This window comes from Siniperca chuatsi, linkage group LG13 (assembly GCF_020085105.1).
Source record: "Siniperca chuatsi isolate FFG_IHB_CAS linkage group LG13, ASM2008510v1, whole genome shotgun sequence".
NCBI lineage: Eukaryota > Metazoa > Chordata > Actinopteri > Centrarchiformes > Sinipercidae > Siniperca > Siniperca chuatsi.
The window spans coordinates 19,781,491-19,799,813 of record NC_058054.1 but is presented as its reverse complement, the minus strand read 5'-3'; the positions used below and the strand labels follow the sequence as shown (position 1 = coordinate 19,799,813).

The 18,323-nt window shown below is 41.6% G+C and overlaps 2 protein-coding genes across 2 annotated transcripts; one reads left to right on the top strand and one right to left on the bottom strand.

Moving 5' to 3' along the window:
• Window positions 1-2,027: 2,027 nt before the first annotated feature.
• On the top strand, window positions 2,028-7,166 carry LOC122887300 (sodium/potassium-transporting ATPase subunit beta-3-like). The gene is made up of 7 exons (XM_044220391.1): window positions 2,028-2,359; window positions 3,644-3,772; window positions 4,102-4,200; window positions 4,332-4,525; window positions 4,831-4,881; window positions 5,441-5,527; window positions 5,616-7,166. The coding sequence occupies exons 1-7, from the start codon at window positions 2,248-2,250 to the stop codon at window positions 5,781-5,783; spliced, it is 840 nt and encodes a 279-aa protein (XP_044076326.1). The 5' UTR covers window positions 2,028-2,247; the 3' UTR covers window positions 5,784-7,166.
• A 2,387-nt stretch (window positions 7,167-9,553) lies between these two features.
• Window positions 9,554-17,239, bottom strand: grk7a (G protein-coupled receptor kinase 7a). Its single transcript, XM_044220375.1, has 4 exons — window positions 16,480-17,239; window positions 14,548-15,003; window positions 11,527-11,807; window positions 9,554-11,189 (listed from the first exon to the last, which is right to left on the bottom strand). The coding sequence occupies exons 1-4, from the start codon at window positions 17,071-17,073 to the stop codon at window positions 10,850-10,852; spliced, it is 1,671 nt and encodes a 556-aa protein (XP_044076310.1). The 5' UTR covers window positions 17,074-17,239; the 3' UTR covers window positions 9,554-10,849.
• Between the last annotated feature and the right edge of the window lie 1,084 nt (window positions 17,240-18,323).

Genomic DNA, 18,323 nt, shown 5'->3' with positions numbered 1-18,323 from the left:
GTGGTTGTGAGACTTGATTTGAGTGTCTCGTGCATACAGTAGGTGTCACCGACACGGTGAGTGAACAGATGCCGCCTAGATGGTTTTACCTCCACATGGACTCTGGGGAAATGCCGTTGTCTTGTGCCTGGGGAATTATCAAAAACACAGGCTGTTAGATGAGTGTAGGGATTGCTTCCCATTGATGTGACCGACCTCACTGTGAGGGTTGCTATGGTAGCTTGCGGATGGAGTGACTGAGAACAAATGGGGAGTGTTTTCCTGCTCGTGGTGCTGGTATGGGGAAGGGGGTGCTAATTGACTGCACAGAAAGAGGGGTTTTCCTAAACAATGGGAGGATTGTGTGCTTGCCCCCTCAGAGGAAGAGCAGAAGTGAGTTTTGTGTACGTCGCACAGATCCATACAGTATAGCTGTTCTGCATCAACACCCCCCTCCTCCCCCCTCCTGCAACCAAACACTTCCTCTACTCTAGCTGTCAATCTCCGCTTTCTCACTCAAACATGGGCAGGTTTTTTTTGCCAGTGGGCTTGGCTTGCAGTGGGATGCCTTCACAGAGAAAAATGTGCTTGAATGAGTGAGACAGACAGGACTGGCCCATGAAGCAGTGCTGCCAGCTCTCGCTAATCAGTAAAATGTGTGTGTGTGTGTGTGTGTGTGTGTGTGTGTGCTAGTTTTGTGCTTGGTGCCACATTGTATGAGTTGTGGTGGACCCTGCCTTGCAACAAATTCAATCTGACAGCAGGAACTGGATGCAATGTGACCACCACTCCAGTCCCCCTCCCCCATACGAGCGGAACCCTGCATCGAGGGTCATTATATAACTCCCTCTTCTCTCTCTCTCTCTCTCTCTCTGTGTGACACACTGGGATTGTTCAGTGGAGTGTCAGGGGGTTGGAAGTTAAGCTTTTGTCTTTTTTTTTTTTTTTTGTTGTTGTTCCTGTCAGTGTCTCAGCCTCTCCCCCTGCTGCCCGGCACGATATACATGTGTACAGACTGGCAAAGCAGAGACTTGAATATAAATAAAATTAAATATATCTGTGTAGCCAATTTATTGCTAAGAATATGAAGCAATGCTGGAATAAGAAGGCATCATTGCCTTACTCCACAGTAAAAAGTGTTGTTCTCTGTTAACTTTGACACATCTGTTTACAATCATGCACTCAATTCAAAGTGGGCTTTATTGGCATGGGAAACAGAAGTGTACACTGCTGTGTACTCTCTGTGTGTGTGTGTGTGTGTCTTCCTCTCAATTCAACTGGGCTTTATTGGCATGGGAAACAGATGTTAACATTGCCAAAGCATGCGTAAAATAAATACATAAACACCACTCTCTCTGTCTTCTTCTCTCTCTGCCTCTCTCTCACACACATTCGAGTTTCAGTAGTGCTCAATTACCATAGCAACAAGGATTGGCAAATGCTCCAAATAACTATGCTCAACCAGTCATATATGCTGATTATTGGTATTTATGTGCTTATATATGTGTGTGTGTTAGTGTGTGTGCGTGTGCACTAAACCAGAGCTTTCTATAGAGTGATTAGCAGTGCATCCATGAAATACACTCTAGACTATAGGATTGGTTATTGATTTGGTGACTCAACGCATACAACGAGAAGAGCTGTGGTGAACCTCTAATAAATCAGGATGATATATAATATTGTTGTGATGCCATGGAAGTCGAAAAATACCTTTTTAGTAGACCTATATGTTCACTATTGAGTGCCACAGACGCACTTTGAGTCCTAAAATCCTTTACATTTGTTTTTCTTGCGTTTGCTGAAGGATCCCACAGCCTGTAGACACGATATAAAATGGAGATCCCAGCCTGTTCCCAAACGCATGTAGCCATTATAATATACTTGATGATAAAAAAGATAGTGTGCGCTCTATTTATAATTTGTGCGCGTAACGGTGCGTCTCCGTGCGTCTCACCGTCATTAGCCAATGTACATCCATCTGGTCGCACTGCATCAGCTGCCACGACGGGGCTTGTGTGGACGTCACTGATTTTTTTTTTTTTTTTTTACCCCTCCTTTCCTCACCTTCCCCTTCTCGTGTTTTTTTGTTCCACCAGAGCATCTCTCTCCTTCTGCTCGCCCTCTCACTACACCGCCCACTCCACTCACCGCCGCCTCGCCGGCTTCTTCGCCTCACTACATCGCCCGCTGCCCTTTTCTGCCTTATTTTAGGGAGAAGAAACCGCGCATTTTTGGACCCCCCCCCAAAAAAATCAACAAAATATCACCATGGCGAGCACCGAGGATAAAGCTGCCAACAAGGAGAACACGTCCAGCTGGAAGGACTCCATCTACAACCCGAGGACCGGGGAGCTGCTGGGTCGCACGGCCAGCAGCTGGGGTAAGGATCCCGTTATACAGCAGGCAATTAGTAGATGTGCTTTGACATTCACGGGGCTTATACCTAATCTGGTGTCTTCCTCTTCCCATTTTCAAAGCATTGATAGATGTGTGCCTCTTGAATATATAGCCTACTACGTATTTCTGCTCATGGATGGATTAAAATGACTGCCATAGAGATATTGGATTAGCGGAGGAGCCATCATTGGCCTACATGAAGGTGCGAAGGAGAAGCCTTTACCAAGAGGCTCACCAAGATGAATGATGCTATCAAAGGTGTGCACCAGTCTCTCTTTGCTGGATAGGCAGCAATAACCAACCAGGTGATGATCAATCATAACAGCAGATGTTTTATTTATTAATATTTTTCATCTGCTTTAATAGGATTATCAGGAAATTGTGTTCACAGTGAAGACCCCAGCTGATAAAACCCCTCATTATCTAATCATATCTGAGCAGTGTGCTACAGCATTCCTGAGCTGAATCCATGGCTGATCAGGCCATACATTTTATGTAATGATTTCCCAGTTATTTCCAGAGTGAGGTAGTAACACACCACCCTCCCTCCAGCAGCCAGCTCCTATAGGCTAGCACGGGCTGTCAGGCTGCCTGGGCCCCTGTGCTGCTGTGCAGTGGGATGCTCCATTGCAGTTGCATGGCCGCCCACATTAGCATGCCTGTCAAGGTCAAATGGGATTCCCTCTCTTCTCTTTCTCTCTCTCACACACACTAGGCAGGTGCATTGTGGGATACTGTTGGAGAGGAATGAGAGAAAGGGGGGATGTACAGCAGGAAGCTGAGAGGTCCATCCCTTTTTTTTTCCTGTCAACTTAGAGGGCATCCGTGCTGTGCAAGCTGGATGGTGGTGAACCATTTTGAGTCAGATGTTTCCATAACTGTCGCTCCCCCCACCCACCCACCCACCCCTCCCTCCACCACCACCTTCTGCAATGGATAAATGAGGCTTCTGATGCTTTGACCACAGCAGCGTCATGCATGAATCTTGTGTGATTTGAAACTGAGGGGTCTCCAGTGAAAATATGGCCTCAGATTTGTTAGCAGTGACTAGCATCCCCTCCGATCCAAAATGGTTTCTCTCAAAGGGATTGTACACTCAAATGACAGTCCGCAGATGAGGAAAGATGTGGAAGATAGAAGGCATTTGTCCAAGCTCGTGTGTGGGTTAAAGCTCTTAGTTAATTATACATGACCCCTCTTTGTCTCTTTCCCTCGTTATGTCTCCTTTCTCTTTCTATTCTATTTCTGTTCCTCTAACTTCCTCCAGCCCTCATCCTGTTGTTCTACCTGGTTTTCTACTGTTTCTTGGCTGGTATGTTCGCCCTGACCATGTGGGTGATGCTGCTCACTCTGGATGACTATGTGCCGAAGTACAGAGACCGTGTTCCCTATCCAGGTTAGTGTCTGTCAACACACAGTACAAGGGGAGTAACAGGGCTTCCAGCTATGTTAACTGGCAGCATTTCCCTTTGAGGCATTCATTATTCATGCCTCGCACCAATGAGATGCTGTCACAATAATGTGCTTACGTTACAGCTGCTTTTTGTATCGATCTGTTTTGAAGTCTCTTCCTGTGTGATATCAGCATCGGAGCCTTGTCTGAGAATGTTTTGTGTCCAGCTGTAATTGGAGACAAACCCCAATCATGGCTGTGCATTACTTTGTCCTGTTGGGATCATTTACTACTTTACTCTATGTTTACTTTGCTTTGTGTCTTTGTTGCAGGGTTGGTGATTCGTCCAAATTCACTGGATATCTCATTCAACAAATCTGACCCGCTCAAGTATGCACAGTATGTCCGACACCTGGAGTCCTTCCTGCAAAGTAAGTGCACTTCTCCCAGATAAAAAGATGAATGAATATTAAAACGGATTCTACTCTCCTTCTTGCCGGATCTTTTTCCAATGATTTGGTCCATTTCTGTGTTCATCTCTGTCTCTCTCTCTCTCTCTCAGGGTATAATGATACAGAGCAGGAGAAGAACGAGGAGTGCCCACGAGGAGAGTATTTCATGCAGGACGACAGCGAGGACATGACGAAGAAAGCTTGTCGCTTCAAGAGGGGCTTCCTGAGTCTCTGCTCTGGTCTCTCTGACACCAACTTTGGATATTCTGAGGGGAAACCCTGCGTGCTGCTGAAAATGAACAGGGTAACACCCACTTTCACCAGCCGATTCGGGCTTGACTGTTTTTTTGTTTTTTTTGTTTTGTTTTATAGAATCTTAAAAATCGCTTTACTCCTTCACAATTTCACAAATTCACAGTTTCGTCTTTTCATCCCCCTGTCTTTCAACCTTTTCTTCCTTCCTACACAGCTTCTAATCTCCATTCGTTTAGTCGCTTGCTGACAGTTCCCAAAATAAATGATTAATTTGATTAATTTCCAATTTCGTCTCTACACATGCAGCAGCCTTTCTACACAGTCTCAACCTCTCCTGTTTCCCTCACCTCTTAGATCATCGGCCTGAAGCCTCGTGGGGATCCCTACATCAACTGCACAGTAAAAGTAAACACAGTTTTCCGCACTGTACATGTGCTACTTGCCTGTATGTGTATTTATTTACTTGTCATTTCTTTCATAAAAAAAGCACTGATGACCATAACAGTCTCAATATTTTATTTCTGTTGATCTTACTTTCATTTCTTCCTTCTTTTTGTTTGTTTTGTGTCTTGATTTCTTTCTGCATGCTGTCACTGACGGCTTTAGGGTAAGATAATATGTAAATTATCAGGATAAGGCCAGTAGGGGTGTTAACACATTTTTATTATATAAGGTCATTATGCAGGTGCCTCTAAAACCATTTTAGTGCCATTTTCAAGCCACTTTAATCCTCTAGTCCTTAGTCCTTTTTGCAGATTAAAGCAAAAGGACTAAACACATCATGTTTTCTACTTCATTTAAATCTTTTCCCCAACAATAGAGGGTCATTGATTTTCCTTTTTTTTTCATGTCCTGTCTCATGTGATCTTGGAAAAATGTCTCATTTTACTTTTAATTTAACATAATAAAATGCACTTCATTTAATGTAACATGTACATTGGCTAACACATGTTCTTCTTTGCAGAAAGACAACTCAATTCAAATGCAGTATTTCCCCAGTGAGGGGCGTATTGATAAGATGTATTTCCCCTATTACGGCAAGAAAGCCCATGTAAGCATTCATCCCCTGTCAGATCATGTCCGCTAACATCCTCACATGGATGTATTATTGACAGATTGCTGTCTCTTTCCTGATGCAGGAGACTTACGTGCAGCCCCTGGTGGCTGTGAAGCTGCTGCTCACCAAGGAGGACTACAACAAGGAGCTGCCGGTGGAGTGCAGGGTAGAGGGCTCCGACCTCCGCAACAACGACGAGAGGGATAAGTTCCTGGGCCGCGTCACCTTCAGGATCAAGGTGGCCGAGTGAAAGAGAAACCCAAAGCAGAGGCTGCCAACGTTTGCTAAGGATTTATGTTTTAAAAAATTAAAAAATGGAAGGAAGTGTCAAATACGTCACAAAGGTGGCATTTTTGGGATGTGGCCAAATAGTTTGATGCAGTTTGGCTTCTAGTAGGAGAGCCAGTTAGATACAGATATTGAATGTTGCTTTGATGACATTTCTGACCCTTCTTTCCTTCATGATTCCTTGCTGACCTCGTCAAAGATTTCCCGAAAACAAGACACAGGCTCTGCTCCTGTCCCCATCCATCCATCCTTTCTTTCACCTGTTGCACTGTTCATTCTTCACTCAGTTTATTTGTTATTTTTTAGCGTTGATGTGATTAGATAACTTATAGCCATTGCAACCAAGCCATTTGGAGCTGTTGTGTAATTGCTGATACAACTTTTTAAAATGTTTTTTTTTAGATTTTCCTGCTGTCAGGAAGAGAGTGTTGTTTTCATCTCTTCAAACTGTATGAACGACTGTATTATCGCCGGTGTTGAGAGGATTTTTATCTTGCTGTATAGTACAATTGAGAAAGTAGAACATTTCCGACACATCTCCAGAGTATTCACATTATCACATCACAAAGACTTCATAGGAACGTACATTGATAATCAAGTATAGCAACTGTATCCCTGTATATGAAATGCCAATTACAAAGTCCCTTTCTACATATAAATACATTGTGGTCCTTACCATATTTAGGGAATTATAGATAGATCTTTGTGTTGTGGTCTGCGTGGCCACAACCCAGTCTTGTGCCGTCTGTCTATCTGTCTGTCTGTCTGCATGTCCGTCTGTCCTCCTGTTTACTCACCTCACCACTGCGAGGCCAAAATGTGGGTGAGCCTTCCAGGACTAGATAAGTTGTCTCGCTCCACCTCGCCGGGTGCTACGCAGTGATGGTGGCTGAGGCAACACACAAACACACACACACAGAAGGTACAGTGTAAAAATTGCTTTTAAGGCAGAGAGGCGCTGGGAAAGCAAAAATAAAAAGTTCACTGTAACTATGTACTGTATATCTTTACGTGATCTGTATATCTATCTGGGTCTCAAAGATTGTTTGTTAGTTTTCTCTCTTCTTCAGCCTGTTGATCTGATTGTCTGCCAATCTATTACTCTTCAATGTATATATATATACACTACCATATTTACTTAATTCACACTGTATTTTTGTCACAAAACACAATGTCTGTGCACTGTAAAGAAATAATTTAAGCAAAGATTTACAGGAAATTATCTTATTCAAAGCTATGTTTACACAGTCTTAAAAGGAACCCGCATTTGAACTTGTAACATCTCTTCAGGGTGCCTTAAGACCTGATGAAATAAATTGTGGAATAAAAGTGATTTTGAAGAAAATGTCTATTTTTTAATAATTTCTCAATTTGGGCCGTAGCTTTTTGTCAGTGGTGGAAGAAGTATTCAGTTCCTCTATTTAAGTAAAAAATACCAATACAAAAATATTACAAGTGAAAGTCAAGTATTGTCAGCAAAATATACTCAAAGTGTCAAAAGTTAAAGTACCGGTTCTGCAGAAAAAATGGCCTCTGGATTTCATCATTATTAATATGATTAATAATACTGATGCATATGGGCACCATTTTAATGTTGTAGCTGGTCAAGGTGGAGTTATTTTTAACTATTGTATATACAGTTAGCTAGTTTTAGTTAAGTTGTTCCCAACCTGGTGCTCATGCCCCCTCCAAACTGCCACAAGATAAATGTATGGGGTTATTAGGTGAGTTCTGCTGCACAAATGTGTATTCATTTTTTTGGACTTTTCTCTAATCTTTGCTTTTTTTTGTCAAATATTGGAAACGTTTACCTATTTGGGCTTCCAACAGTTATATAAATGAAGCCATCCAAAAAGTTAAGAAGGGAAACATCTCTTTGGTGGGGCTGCCAAGAACGCATCACAGACATCTGAAATGTGACAAGGGGCCTTAACCAGGCACTGCTTTTTGTAAGGGGTCACAAGCCAAAAAGGTTGGGAACAACTGATTTGATCTTTAAAAATGCACTGAATGTATGTATATATGTTTATTGTGTGTAAATGTAAAATCTTAATTTGTAAAGTAACTTGAGTATGTAAATACTCAAGTGAAGTACAAGTACCTCAAAGTTCTGTTAAGAACAGTATTTGAGTAATTGTACTTAGTTACTTTTTAGGTTTTTAGGCTGGTTCACAGTTTATCTCTTTTTGAGGAAAGTCAGTGTTATTTATCCAAATGAGCCAAAAACACCAGGTCACCCAGGCACAAGCTTTGATTTGGAAATCACAGTAAACGAGGAAATCTTTAAATTAAATTACACAGTACACAAGAATTTGAATTCAAAATGTGCTTTATAACATGACAGTAAAGAGAGAGAAAGCAGGCAGACTGAGTGAGATTACTGAGATTGTGTTTTGGTAATCTCTTTCGCCTTCAATCAGTAGCCACTCAATCACACTCTCGCCATGAGTGCAGCACAAATCTGCAGCCACATGAGGGAGCCAGAAACAGGCCGGGCAGAGCTGTTAGTGTGGCTCAAACATGGTGCTGCCAGAGGTTAGAGACACATTTCCCATCTCTGCATCTTGTGATTTTCCTGACTACACTCCACTGCCTCTGGTTTTCACAATATCATATCATATGGCTGCCACTGGGAGATGAGCTTAGGGGGTAGATTTTCCTTTTCACCTCCACCACTAAGGTCATATCAAATGAACTTGTATTTCTAATTATTTTTGATGTTTACTGAAACATAGACTATAGGCTAATCATCGCATGAATGAGACTGCATTGGCCGTGGAAGTCAGAATATGTCAGGCCAGTATTAGAAGAAGTCTGATCACACCTGTCTGCTCTAATTTCACAGCACCTCCGTCCATCCAGCTCCCACAGCGCCCCGAGGCTTCAGCAGCTCTGTCCTTCACTGTCAACAGAGATCTGTATCCAAGTCCTGCTATATGTGAGATAATCTCTCGGGGTTTAGCTGCAGCACGAATCCACCTTAGTGCCTACTGGATTCTTACCGTCCTTGAGTTACGCTAACGCTGTAAACAAGTGGTGTTGGAGGCAAAAGAAAACACCAAACAAATATTTTCATCTGTTCATTTCTTGGACTTGTGGCCATAGAAAATAAATTGGGAAATGTTGGAGCTACTTAGAACTGAAAGTCTGAGCTGGAAGGATCTCTCATAAATGAGTGTACCTGTGTTTTATGTGTTGGTGTTTAAATCTTTTCCACTATTATTCTGCAAAGATTTGTTAAAATAAATCATCAGTGGTCTCACTTTTCCCTTTTCAGCACTCACAGGCAATTGGCAGATTTTTAGACTTTAGACTTTTTAGATTTCATTCATACAGCATTATTTCTCGTCACTTGGCAGTAACACTGAAATGCTTCAGAACCTGAGGGGATTTGAAGCTGATTTAAGCAAAGAAGGCGCAATGATAACACTGGTTATCGCCTTATCAGCTAAGAGTTGAACTTGCCAATTTGCAGCGGCCTGGAGCTCAGCCTGGCTGTAGTCAGCATCCTGAAACGGATTAATGCAGCTGATATTTTTAGGTTTTACTCCAGAGTCCTCAGCAGAACTTTCTCTGTGTTTATATATAGCCCAGAGAACATGCGTAACATGGAAAATTTGAGGCGTTCTCTGACGCTGGTGGTGGATGTGCTCTTTAAGTGTTGCTAAGCCTCAAGACTACAACAAATGTAGAGACAAACATAAATATTCATAATCACAGAAAAGACACACCTTTTAAAAGACATATTTTGATTTATTCAAATGATGCAAGATTCAAGGAAGTTTCTGCTTTACATCTGACATTTCTAATGGCAATTCCTCTCATGTTATATTTACAAGTACATGTATCACATATTATATCATATTAACATTAACTCAATGTACTCAACTCTGGTAGATATGGAAACAAGTAAACAAGAATAACAAGGATTTTCTTCTGAGCTAACCCAAGTCTCTATACTCAGCTTAACGACCACAACAATGGAATCTTTTTCAGGATCTGGCTAGTTTGAGTTATTCACACTCATCTCAAACAGAAAAGAGCCCTGAAGTATCACAGTGTTTCAGGGCCATGGACAGGGAAACCTGCACATTCCTGGTACAGGAATTCATTGCCCGACTCCTCTAAATTTTCCTCCTTCATATGCAGTGTTTAACTTCTGTTCCTGCACTCATCTCTCAGCATCCCAGGGCTAAAGAGTCTCCATTTCTCACTAAGTTGAGCCTCATAGCACCAACAGTCGAGGGACTCAGTGAGGAGGTGTTCAGTATTCCTAATTTTCTTTAAAATAAATCCTACATTTTAAATGACATACAACGTTGCCTTTCTCTCTGTGCACAGATATAGATAGATTTATTTATATACAATACATACAATTGCTTTTTACAGCTTTTATAAAACTAAAACGTTGGACGGAAGGAAAACCACCTGTGACATATATAATATTAAACACTAGAACTGTCTCTGCCACATTAAAAAGCCCTCTTCATTGCGTGACCTCATGATGGCATCAATAAAGGGCATAAGATGGTGGTGGAGTGCTAAGAGATGCTGTAACTTTCACACAATCCACTAGAGGATACTCAAACTGATACTCGCATGCCACATGGTCACATGGTTGCATGGTCGATTTTGATTTAGACATTTTCTTCATAAAGTAATATAGTATTTCTGGCACAAAGGCCTTTGAAACTAATCTAATTTATTAGATTTATGGTCAACGTGGTTGCAAGTCTACATCATTAGATATGTATATTTGCAAGAGAAGCAGTGAACCAGAGAGATGATGCCCAAAATACATCATCACATCCTCCATGTTTTACTGAACCGTGCTTCAAAAGCAGTACATCGCTAAACCATGAGCATCCTTACAAGAGAGGGATGGTACATGTTTCTCAACACAGATGCTCTTGCTCGACTCTTTCTTAAAACATGATCCATCTTTTACATGTTAATGTGCATCTGACTGAGAAAACAAACAAATTATTGAGTGTTATTACTGGTATATCTTATCAAACACGTGGCTTCTCACAGCAAAATACATGTGCCAGACTTCTTGTCCTCATCAGGATCTCCTCCACCCTCTTTCCTGTTGGGGTCACTGAGCTCGTCAAACAGTCCAGTGTCAATCATCTCCTGCTGCCACTGAATGGGCACGGCGCCTGTGCTAAACTCCTTGAAGAATTTGTCGTCCTTGGCGTCAAACTCGATGCCCTTGATCTCGGAGAACTCTGCGATGTCGCCCGTGTCCTTGGCGTAGACGATGTTGGGCTTGGGCGTCCAAGGAGGATCCACCAGCCCGGCCTCCAGACGGGGGAAGTTGATGCTCTTGAACCACTCGTGCTTCCTGGGATCCTCCATGTTGTTCCTAATGAGAAGGCAAAAATATACTTCTCCATCAGTGTTTCAAAACTACAGTGTCAAGACAAAAGTGCCTACATGGGTTTGTGCAACATTTTGGTTCGAGTTAAGGTGAAGGTTTCCTCAGCTGGGGTTAGGGTTACGGCTGCCTAACATCCATTGCACCAGGATGTCTGCCTCCTCAATAATAAATCACATTCTACAGTCCCATAAGATTTCTGGGACTAACTTCAAATATAAATAAAATGAAAATGAAAAAATTCCAAAATAAGATTCATTAAGCCACTGCGTGCAACTACATATCAGCCACAAGCTTGCTTATACAGAGTAGAAGAACCTCTTACGTCATGCCCAGGCGCTCATCTATTTTCTTCTTGAGGAACTGCTGGATGATGTCCTTGGTGGCCGCATCAAAGCACCTGTGCTCCCACTTGGGTTCCTCGTTGAGAATGCGGCGCTGTACCTCCTCCTTCTCCACCTTTTCCTTCTTGCTTTCAGGGCCTTTGAAAGGTGTGTAGCCAGCCACCATCTCATAGATACTGCAGCCCAGGGCCCACCAGTCCACTGATGTCCTGTATGGAGTTTTGTTCAGGAGCTCAGGGGCCATGTATGCTCCAGTACCAGCCTGGAGGAGAGCGAGAACGGTAGTGGGGGGGGGGGTTGAATGTGAGGCACATCTATAAATCCCTTTATTCTAAATTTTTTTACTTGTTAGAAAGCATAGTGTATTTTTACATGTTTAGAAACTTTGAGATCTCTACTTTTAGAATTGAGTTCTGTAGATGGAAGCAATGAATGTACAGTCTAAGGAAATGTACAGACGTATGTGATAGTGCAGTGACATGAACAACACAAACAGCGCATAACCTTGTCCCTGAAAAGACACAGAGAACAGAAAGAGTGTCTTGTGGAAGGACAGACTGGTAAAGAACAACTTTATAACTTGGAGACATAACCTTCATACGTCCCTATTGACATCTTACATAGGTCGGATGCCTGGGTTACAAAAAGCTTTAATCTAGTCTTCGCCGTCTTCTCTTTCTGTCTCCCTCTGTGTAACTTTCACCTTCCCCCGTCTTGCTTACTCTCTCCCTCCTCCTCTGCTCCCCCCCTCTATGACCTCACCTGCAGTCTCGGACCAGGAGCTTAATCCTAATGCTAAGCCTACTACCTGTCAAGAGTCGTGTGCGTCTACACACTGACAGAGTTGTCCAGCTTCTTATATAAAGGCTGGCCATTTCTGGATGCTGTAGCCACCAGCAGAAATACGTAACATCCAGACAACACGTAGCCATGCCTCTAATGCATAACTAATGCACACACACACAGCAAACCGGCATAAAGAGTCAAGAGCTTGCTCTTTGCTACTGCAAGTCAGTCTTGAAAAAACCCTGTTGAAAAAATCTATATATATAGATATCTATATATATATATATTATGAGGACTGTAGGATGCACTGTCCTTTCATAGCCCCTTCAATATGGTAACACCTAAAAGACATTTAGCATGACCTCAAAGAATTCCTATTAATGTCACTGTACCATTTAACAGACTCTTACAACTTCTGCTGCTGTTAAAGTCATAAAAAATGTGTAGATGTTTTTTTTCTTTTTGCATGACAGACTGTGATTGACATTAAATACGTCCGGTACTTCAAGATCTGTCCTTTACTTTAGATGACAGGATTCTACAACTCCATTGACCAAACTTAAGCAAGTTTGCAAAACGTTTTTGTCTTCATATTTACTCCCATGTCATCTAGCATGCAAATCTATTAAACTCCTGCATTATTTTCAACTTCCCCTGGTGGCTTTTTGTTCTGTTTATCTGAAATGTGTGCATCAGTTGGTAATCAGTTTAACTTAACAAATAAAGAACCACTCTTCACACTCTGGTCAGTCAAAGGGGCTAAACTCTTTCATGTGTGATCATACAGGTCACAAAATGATCTGATTAATGATCTCAAATTTAATTTGATCTTAGTTCAGGCATTTTTCAGCCCACTTAAAGTTACCTTGTTTGTAAACTAACATGTATATGTATACATATTCCCCATAGGTTTTTACCTGGATCTGTCAGTCTATCAGGGGCAGACTTGTGTAATGCCCACTAAGAGGATCAGGGGACCAAAGCCAGCCTTGCCTGTAGGAGGTTAGCCCAGTCATTTTGGCTGGCTGAGGAGCATCAGAGTACAGGATAATGAGCTTACTGGACTTTCATGTAGCCGGGAGCTTACTCTTTGCTACTGCAAGTAAGTCTTGAAGAAACCCTGGAAAGAATCCCATGCAAAATTCTTTTTTCAGGTGATCCGTAGGGTAAGTGCAGGTGAGGTGTGATATACAAAAATGGAGGAAAAATTATTTGGAAATAATTTTGTGCACACCAGGTCATTCTTAGACACATTCTTGAAGCTCGGTGATTGGTCTGACAGGCCATCATGATGTTCTGTCACTGACAACCTTTTCTTTTGTATACTGCTGAGGGATCCTCAGTTAGATGCAAGAACCCCCCTGTGCAGTCCATGTGGTGTAATATATCAAGTTAAGCTCATTGATAACATGGTAGGCAAGAAGAAGTATTACAGGCTACAGGCTTGTTGTGGGAAGAAACTGCAGCACAGCTGAGGCAACTCTCCCAAGGTAAGGCCTCTACAGAAACAACTAAATCTCTGCAACCAAGTTGCTGAGGGAAACCTTCTTGTATTTATCGACTGCTACTTTAAGAAGCACTGAACCTCCAAGGTCTCTGACATTGCCCATACACAAAAAAGGTGGCCTATAAATGGCCAGGCTATAATCTCACTGCTAAAGGATCAAATGAGTTACATAATAGATTCAGAGACTCTCATTGCACAGATCTTTAAGCAATCCAGTAATCCCTGTCCGGATTTAGAGTAAAAACCTCGCCAAGATTGACAGCCTGTCCAAAAGCCTCAAGAGTTCAGGTTTTGGCTTCAACTTCATCTTCAGATAAGTAAACACAGACAGGGTGGAGATGTAGAGGAGGTATCACCCAGCAACCAGTGGTCTCTGTTTCTTAGCTAAAATCTTGTTGATTTAAAGATCAGCTACACCTAACAAAATCAGGGGAGGATCCTTTTCTGCCCTTTGGTGTATGCAACTTCAAAGACTTTGAATAATAGATGAAATGGCCTTTTAGGGTAGCCATCTTTCACCAGGATGTAAAACTCTTATTATGATTCCCATTATTATAGGTGACATCATCCGGCTAGGTCATCTCTTATTAACAGCATCCTAATGGCTCAGAGTGCAACTTAGTACACTTCTTTATTGTGTTTCAAAAGTGAAGAGACCTGCATTTGCCATTTCAACCAGAATATCACTGTTGTGCGTACATCTACTCACCATCTGGGTGACAGTCTTCCCTGGAACAATCTCTATGGCCAGACCCAAATCTGAAAGTCGGCACTGGCCTTGGCTATCCAGCAACACATTCTCTGGCTTCATGTCACGGTATATGATATCCATGTTGTGCAGATGCAGAATGCCGGTGGTGATCTGCGCTGTGTAGTGGATGATGCGCTTCATCTCAATGCCCTTGTCCACACCCTTACCATCATAGCCTATGTTGTAAATGTGGTACTTGAGGTCTCCTCCATTCATCAGGGTCATGACAAGGCACAAGTGGGTCTTGGTATCATACGCGTAGCCCAAGTTGACCAGAAACAGGCTGTTAACCTTCTCCAAGATCTTCTTCTCCAACAGGGCCATCTTCTCACCACCCTTCTTCTTCAGTCGCTTTTTACACAACTTCTTGCAGGCGTACATCTGGCCTGTGTTCTTCACCTGAACAGCACATACCTGGAGGAAGACAGATTATTTGTTAAAAAGGAGGACTTTTTTATTACCAATGTCCACGCAGTTCAGCACAGGAGCCACTGCGCTACACTGATCACAAGACTAAAATCTGACTACTACTTGTCCTCTGTTTGAAAGTGTAATGGGTATGAAAGTTCCCTTTAGGAAAACTGTAAAAATAAAAAAGGGTCTCTGCTCCAGTATTATTAGAGTATATCAAACAAAACAGATTTGACTGATACTTTAAATCATCAATCTATGCTTTCACGTATTTCATGATTTTATTATTGATATCATCACAAATGATCCCTCTTTTACACCAGCAGATGGAGATTTGTGATATAGAATCAGTGGTAGGACTGAAGGCAGAAAGAAAACTGGTTTAAGAAGTCAACCTAGCTTCACCCTTGCCAGCTGTGTCTTGGCACCCCACAGACAGGTGGTCTCACACCTTTAAATAAACATTCCCTTCTCTATAGACACACAATCTGTTTAACTGTTTAACTCTAAACCTGTATGTGCTGCTTTAAAAGAAAACAGTATTTTACAGCCACAGTCGTTTCAAATTGCTGTTAAAAACATTACTGTAATAATTTATAGATGTCTAAACCCCTTCCTACACTTCTATCATTGTATTTATCTCAATAAGTTGTCCCATTTTAGGTTGTATAGTCAAACTTGTTGCCAAGAGCTTGACTCAGAAAAGGCGTTCCTCAAGGGTCGATTGTGGGTCCTCTGTATGTGCATCTGACACACGTAACCATGTGCCTTGATCTCTGATCAATCTCAAATCTCTTAAATGACTATCACAACAATGTATTTCATTCACAAGAATTCATATTGCTACTTTCTGTCCCTGCAATTTACACAATTACAGCTCATTTGTTATGTTTATAAAGCAGGTTGTGTTTTAAAACAGAGAACCCCGAAACAATTTTCTGTTAAATGATTTTATAATCTTAGTTGCTGACTTGTTATTTTTTTACATACTCTACTTACATCCTCGGGTCTGTCTTGAAAAAGAGATCTTGATCTCAGTAAGACAATAAGAGTTCCTATTAATCAACATTTGAGCAATCGTAGCACTTTCCTAGTTCTAACAAAGCAACATCACTGCTTCTTGCATTGGGGCTTTGTATTTGTTATTTTATAAAACATAAGCCACGACTTTCTAAAGACTTCATGGTCACCTTGAGACAAGGTAAATCTTCAAGATTATGTAAGGTATGAGCTCTTGTCCCAGAATATTCTTTCTTATGCTTCAGAGCAACTACACGTCTGTAGCTTAGGGTTTTCCTAAGAATGGAACGACACTGACACTGCACTATAATACTCTACTGAAGCACCATAATTACAATTCCAAAAGAAGTTGAATGCATATAGTCTTAAATTGTTTATACAAAATATGATGGTAATACATATTTTTTAAATTTCAACAGACCTTTATACAATTGTATGTAGATCCTTTTGCATGCTTACCTCTCCAAAGCCTCCTTTCCCCAGAGTTCTGAACTCATAGAAGTATTTGTCACTGATGGGCTGTTTCTCATACTCTTTCCACTGGAGGAATTTATCAAATAATGGACTGGCCTGGTAATCTGTGAAGGGTTTGGCTTTTAGAAAATCTCTTACACCTTCCTGGACTTTGCTTTTCATCACCTCCTCAAAGTTGGCATCTGTCACAGCCTTGCATTTGTCAGCAGCCTCCCCGGTAAGAAAGGACAGGAAGGTCTTGGAATCAGCCTTGCAATACTTGTTGATGATGTTTTGCCGTGCCTTGTCTTTTGTTGCACCTTCAGCCAGATCCCAGTCATACATCTCATCGAGGAAATCAACAGCAAGCTTATACTCGGGGGTATTTGCCAGGAATTGACGGAAAAACTTTTTGCCAATAGGCTGCCTTTCACAAAGCGACGTAAAGTCCTTGTCAATGGAAGCTCTTATTTGAGCACATTGTTCAGGCTTGGGGAGAGCCAAGCTGCGACGACGCCTTTTCATCTCCTTGTCATCACCACCCTGGGCTTTTAGGTAGGCCGTGTTGGCCACCAGGTTATCCAGTCCTCCCATATCCATATTTGGCTGCTGTATGTGGTCTGTCCCCCCTAAGTGACTGGGTTCTTCAGTGGCGGGGATACCCTCTTACAACCGGTGCAGTGTCTTTCAGAATGTGTGTGTCTGTGTGAGCGTGCAATTTGCTCCAAAGCCAGTGTGCAAATGAGCTCCTTCACCCAGCCTACCTGCAAACCTAAGACACACTGACACACCCAGTAATTACTCATTTAGAATTAAATACCAGGGAGGGATTTTGGCTTAAGGATCTTTGTGTGGTCTATTCAAGGATGCTGTGCACGGAAAGGGAATCGTAAGCGGGCTCTGTCCTAAGAGGCTTTGTAGCCCTCTATATTTGTTCATGGTGTTCAATAGTCTCTAACAGTGATCCAATGGGATCTGTTGACTATGCATTTAATGGTGAGACACAGTAAAAGAAGCAGAAAATGTTCTGGAAGATTTGGCTTCCTGAAAGAGTACCTTTTATTAGGTATTTGCAGAATGTTTTAATTAGTCAGGTCATATTTATAATGTACTGTGTACTATAATGTGGATTTGGGCTATCTAAACTCATATGTGGTGTGTGGAGATCTCTGCTCTAAGTAATGCATTTATGTCTTGAAATATTTTTCAAAAAGATTATTTACTACATGAGAGCCAAAGCGCAGATCAGATTGATTTATGCACGTACTACATTAAAGCTGACGTGTACTGTGGAATTTTAAATGTTGTTCAACTAGTATTCAGTTTTAGAAAATGTATACAGACCAAATAATTGAATATGAGCTTGGTGAGCAATACTTGCCGTTAGTCTTTTGACATTGATTGTGTATGTGTGTGTGTTTTGATGTGTGCATAGAGGCATACACATACACAAAAGGTTGTTAAAAGCATTGGCAAACTATATGTGGTAGAACATTTATGTTATTTGTTTTGAGAAGGGGGAAGGTAATATAATGTATTTTTTCAATCATGGAATGTGTATTATGTTGTTTCAGATTGTAGCTTATATTTTGTGTTGGAAGTGCACACTGAAAGTGTACTTTAGGTGCTCAGTGGGATGCAGTAAGTGCCATTACAATCACAAGTGATCAAAGAATTGATGCAGTGCTTAGTGAGTACAGCTGGTTTCTCCACCATCAAGTACATTATTACCATTACCATTACAGTACTTATTCTGCTTCTTTCGGTCATTGAGCAACAACACAAAATAGTAAATAAAAACACAAGTCGATAATTTTCCCTATTCCTACAGTACACCTCTTTCAAAAGCG

Excerpts from the sequence above, each read along its gene's own strand:
- LOC122887300 (XM_044220391.1), top strand. The coding sequence starts at position 2,248 with ATGGCGAGCACCGAGGATAAAGCTGCCAACAAGGAGAACACGTCCAGC. Across the intron at positions 2,360-3,643 it reads TCGCACGGCCAGCAGCTGGG|CCCTCATCCTGTTGTTCTAC; the intron begins GTAAGGATCCCG and ends AACTTCCTCCAG. Across the intron at positions 4,526-4,830 it reads TGCTGCTGAAAATGAACAGG|ATCATCGGCCTGAAGCCTCG; the intron begins GTAACACCCACT and ends CTCACCTCTTAG.
- grk7a (XM_044220375.1), bottom strand. The coding sequence starts at position 17,073 with ATGGATATGGGAGGACTGGATAACCTGGTGGCCAACACGGCCTACCTA. Across the intron at positions 15,004-16,479 it reads GGAAAGGAGGCTTTGGAGAG|GTATGTGCTGTTCAGGTGAA; the intron begins GTAAGCATGCAA and ends GTCTTCCTCCAG. Across the intron at positions 11,808-14,547 it reads GGAAGACTGTCACCCAGATG|GCTGGTACTGGAGCATACAT; the intron begins GTGAGTAGATGT and ends GCTCTCCTCCAG.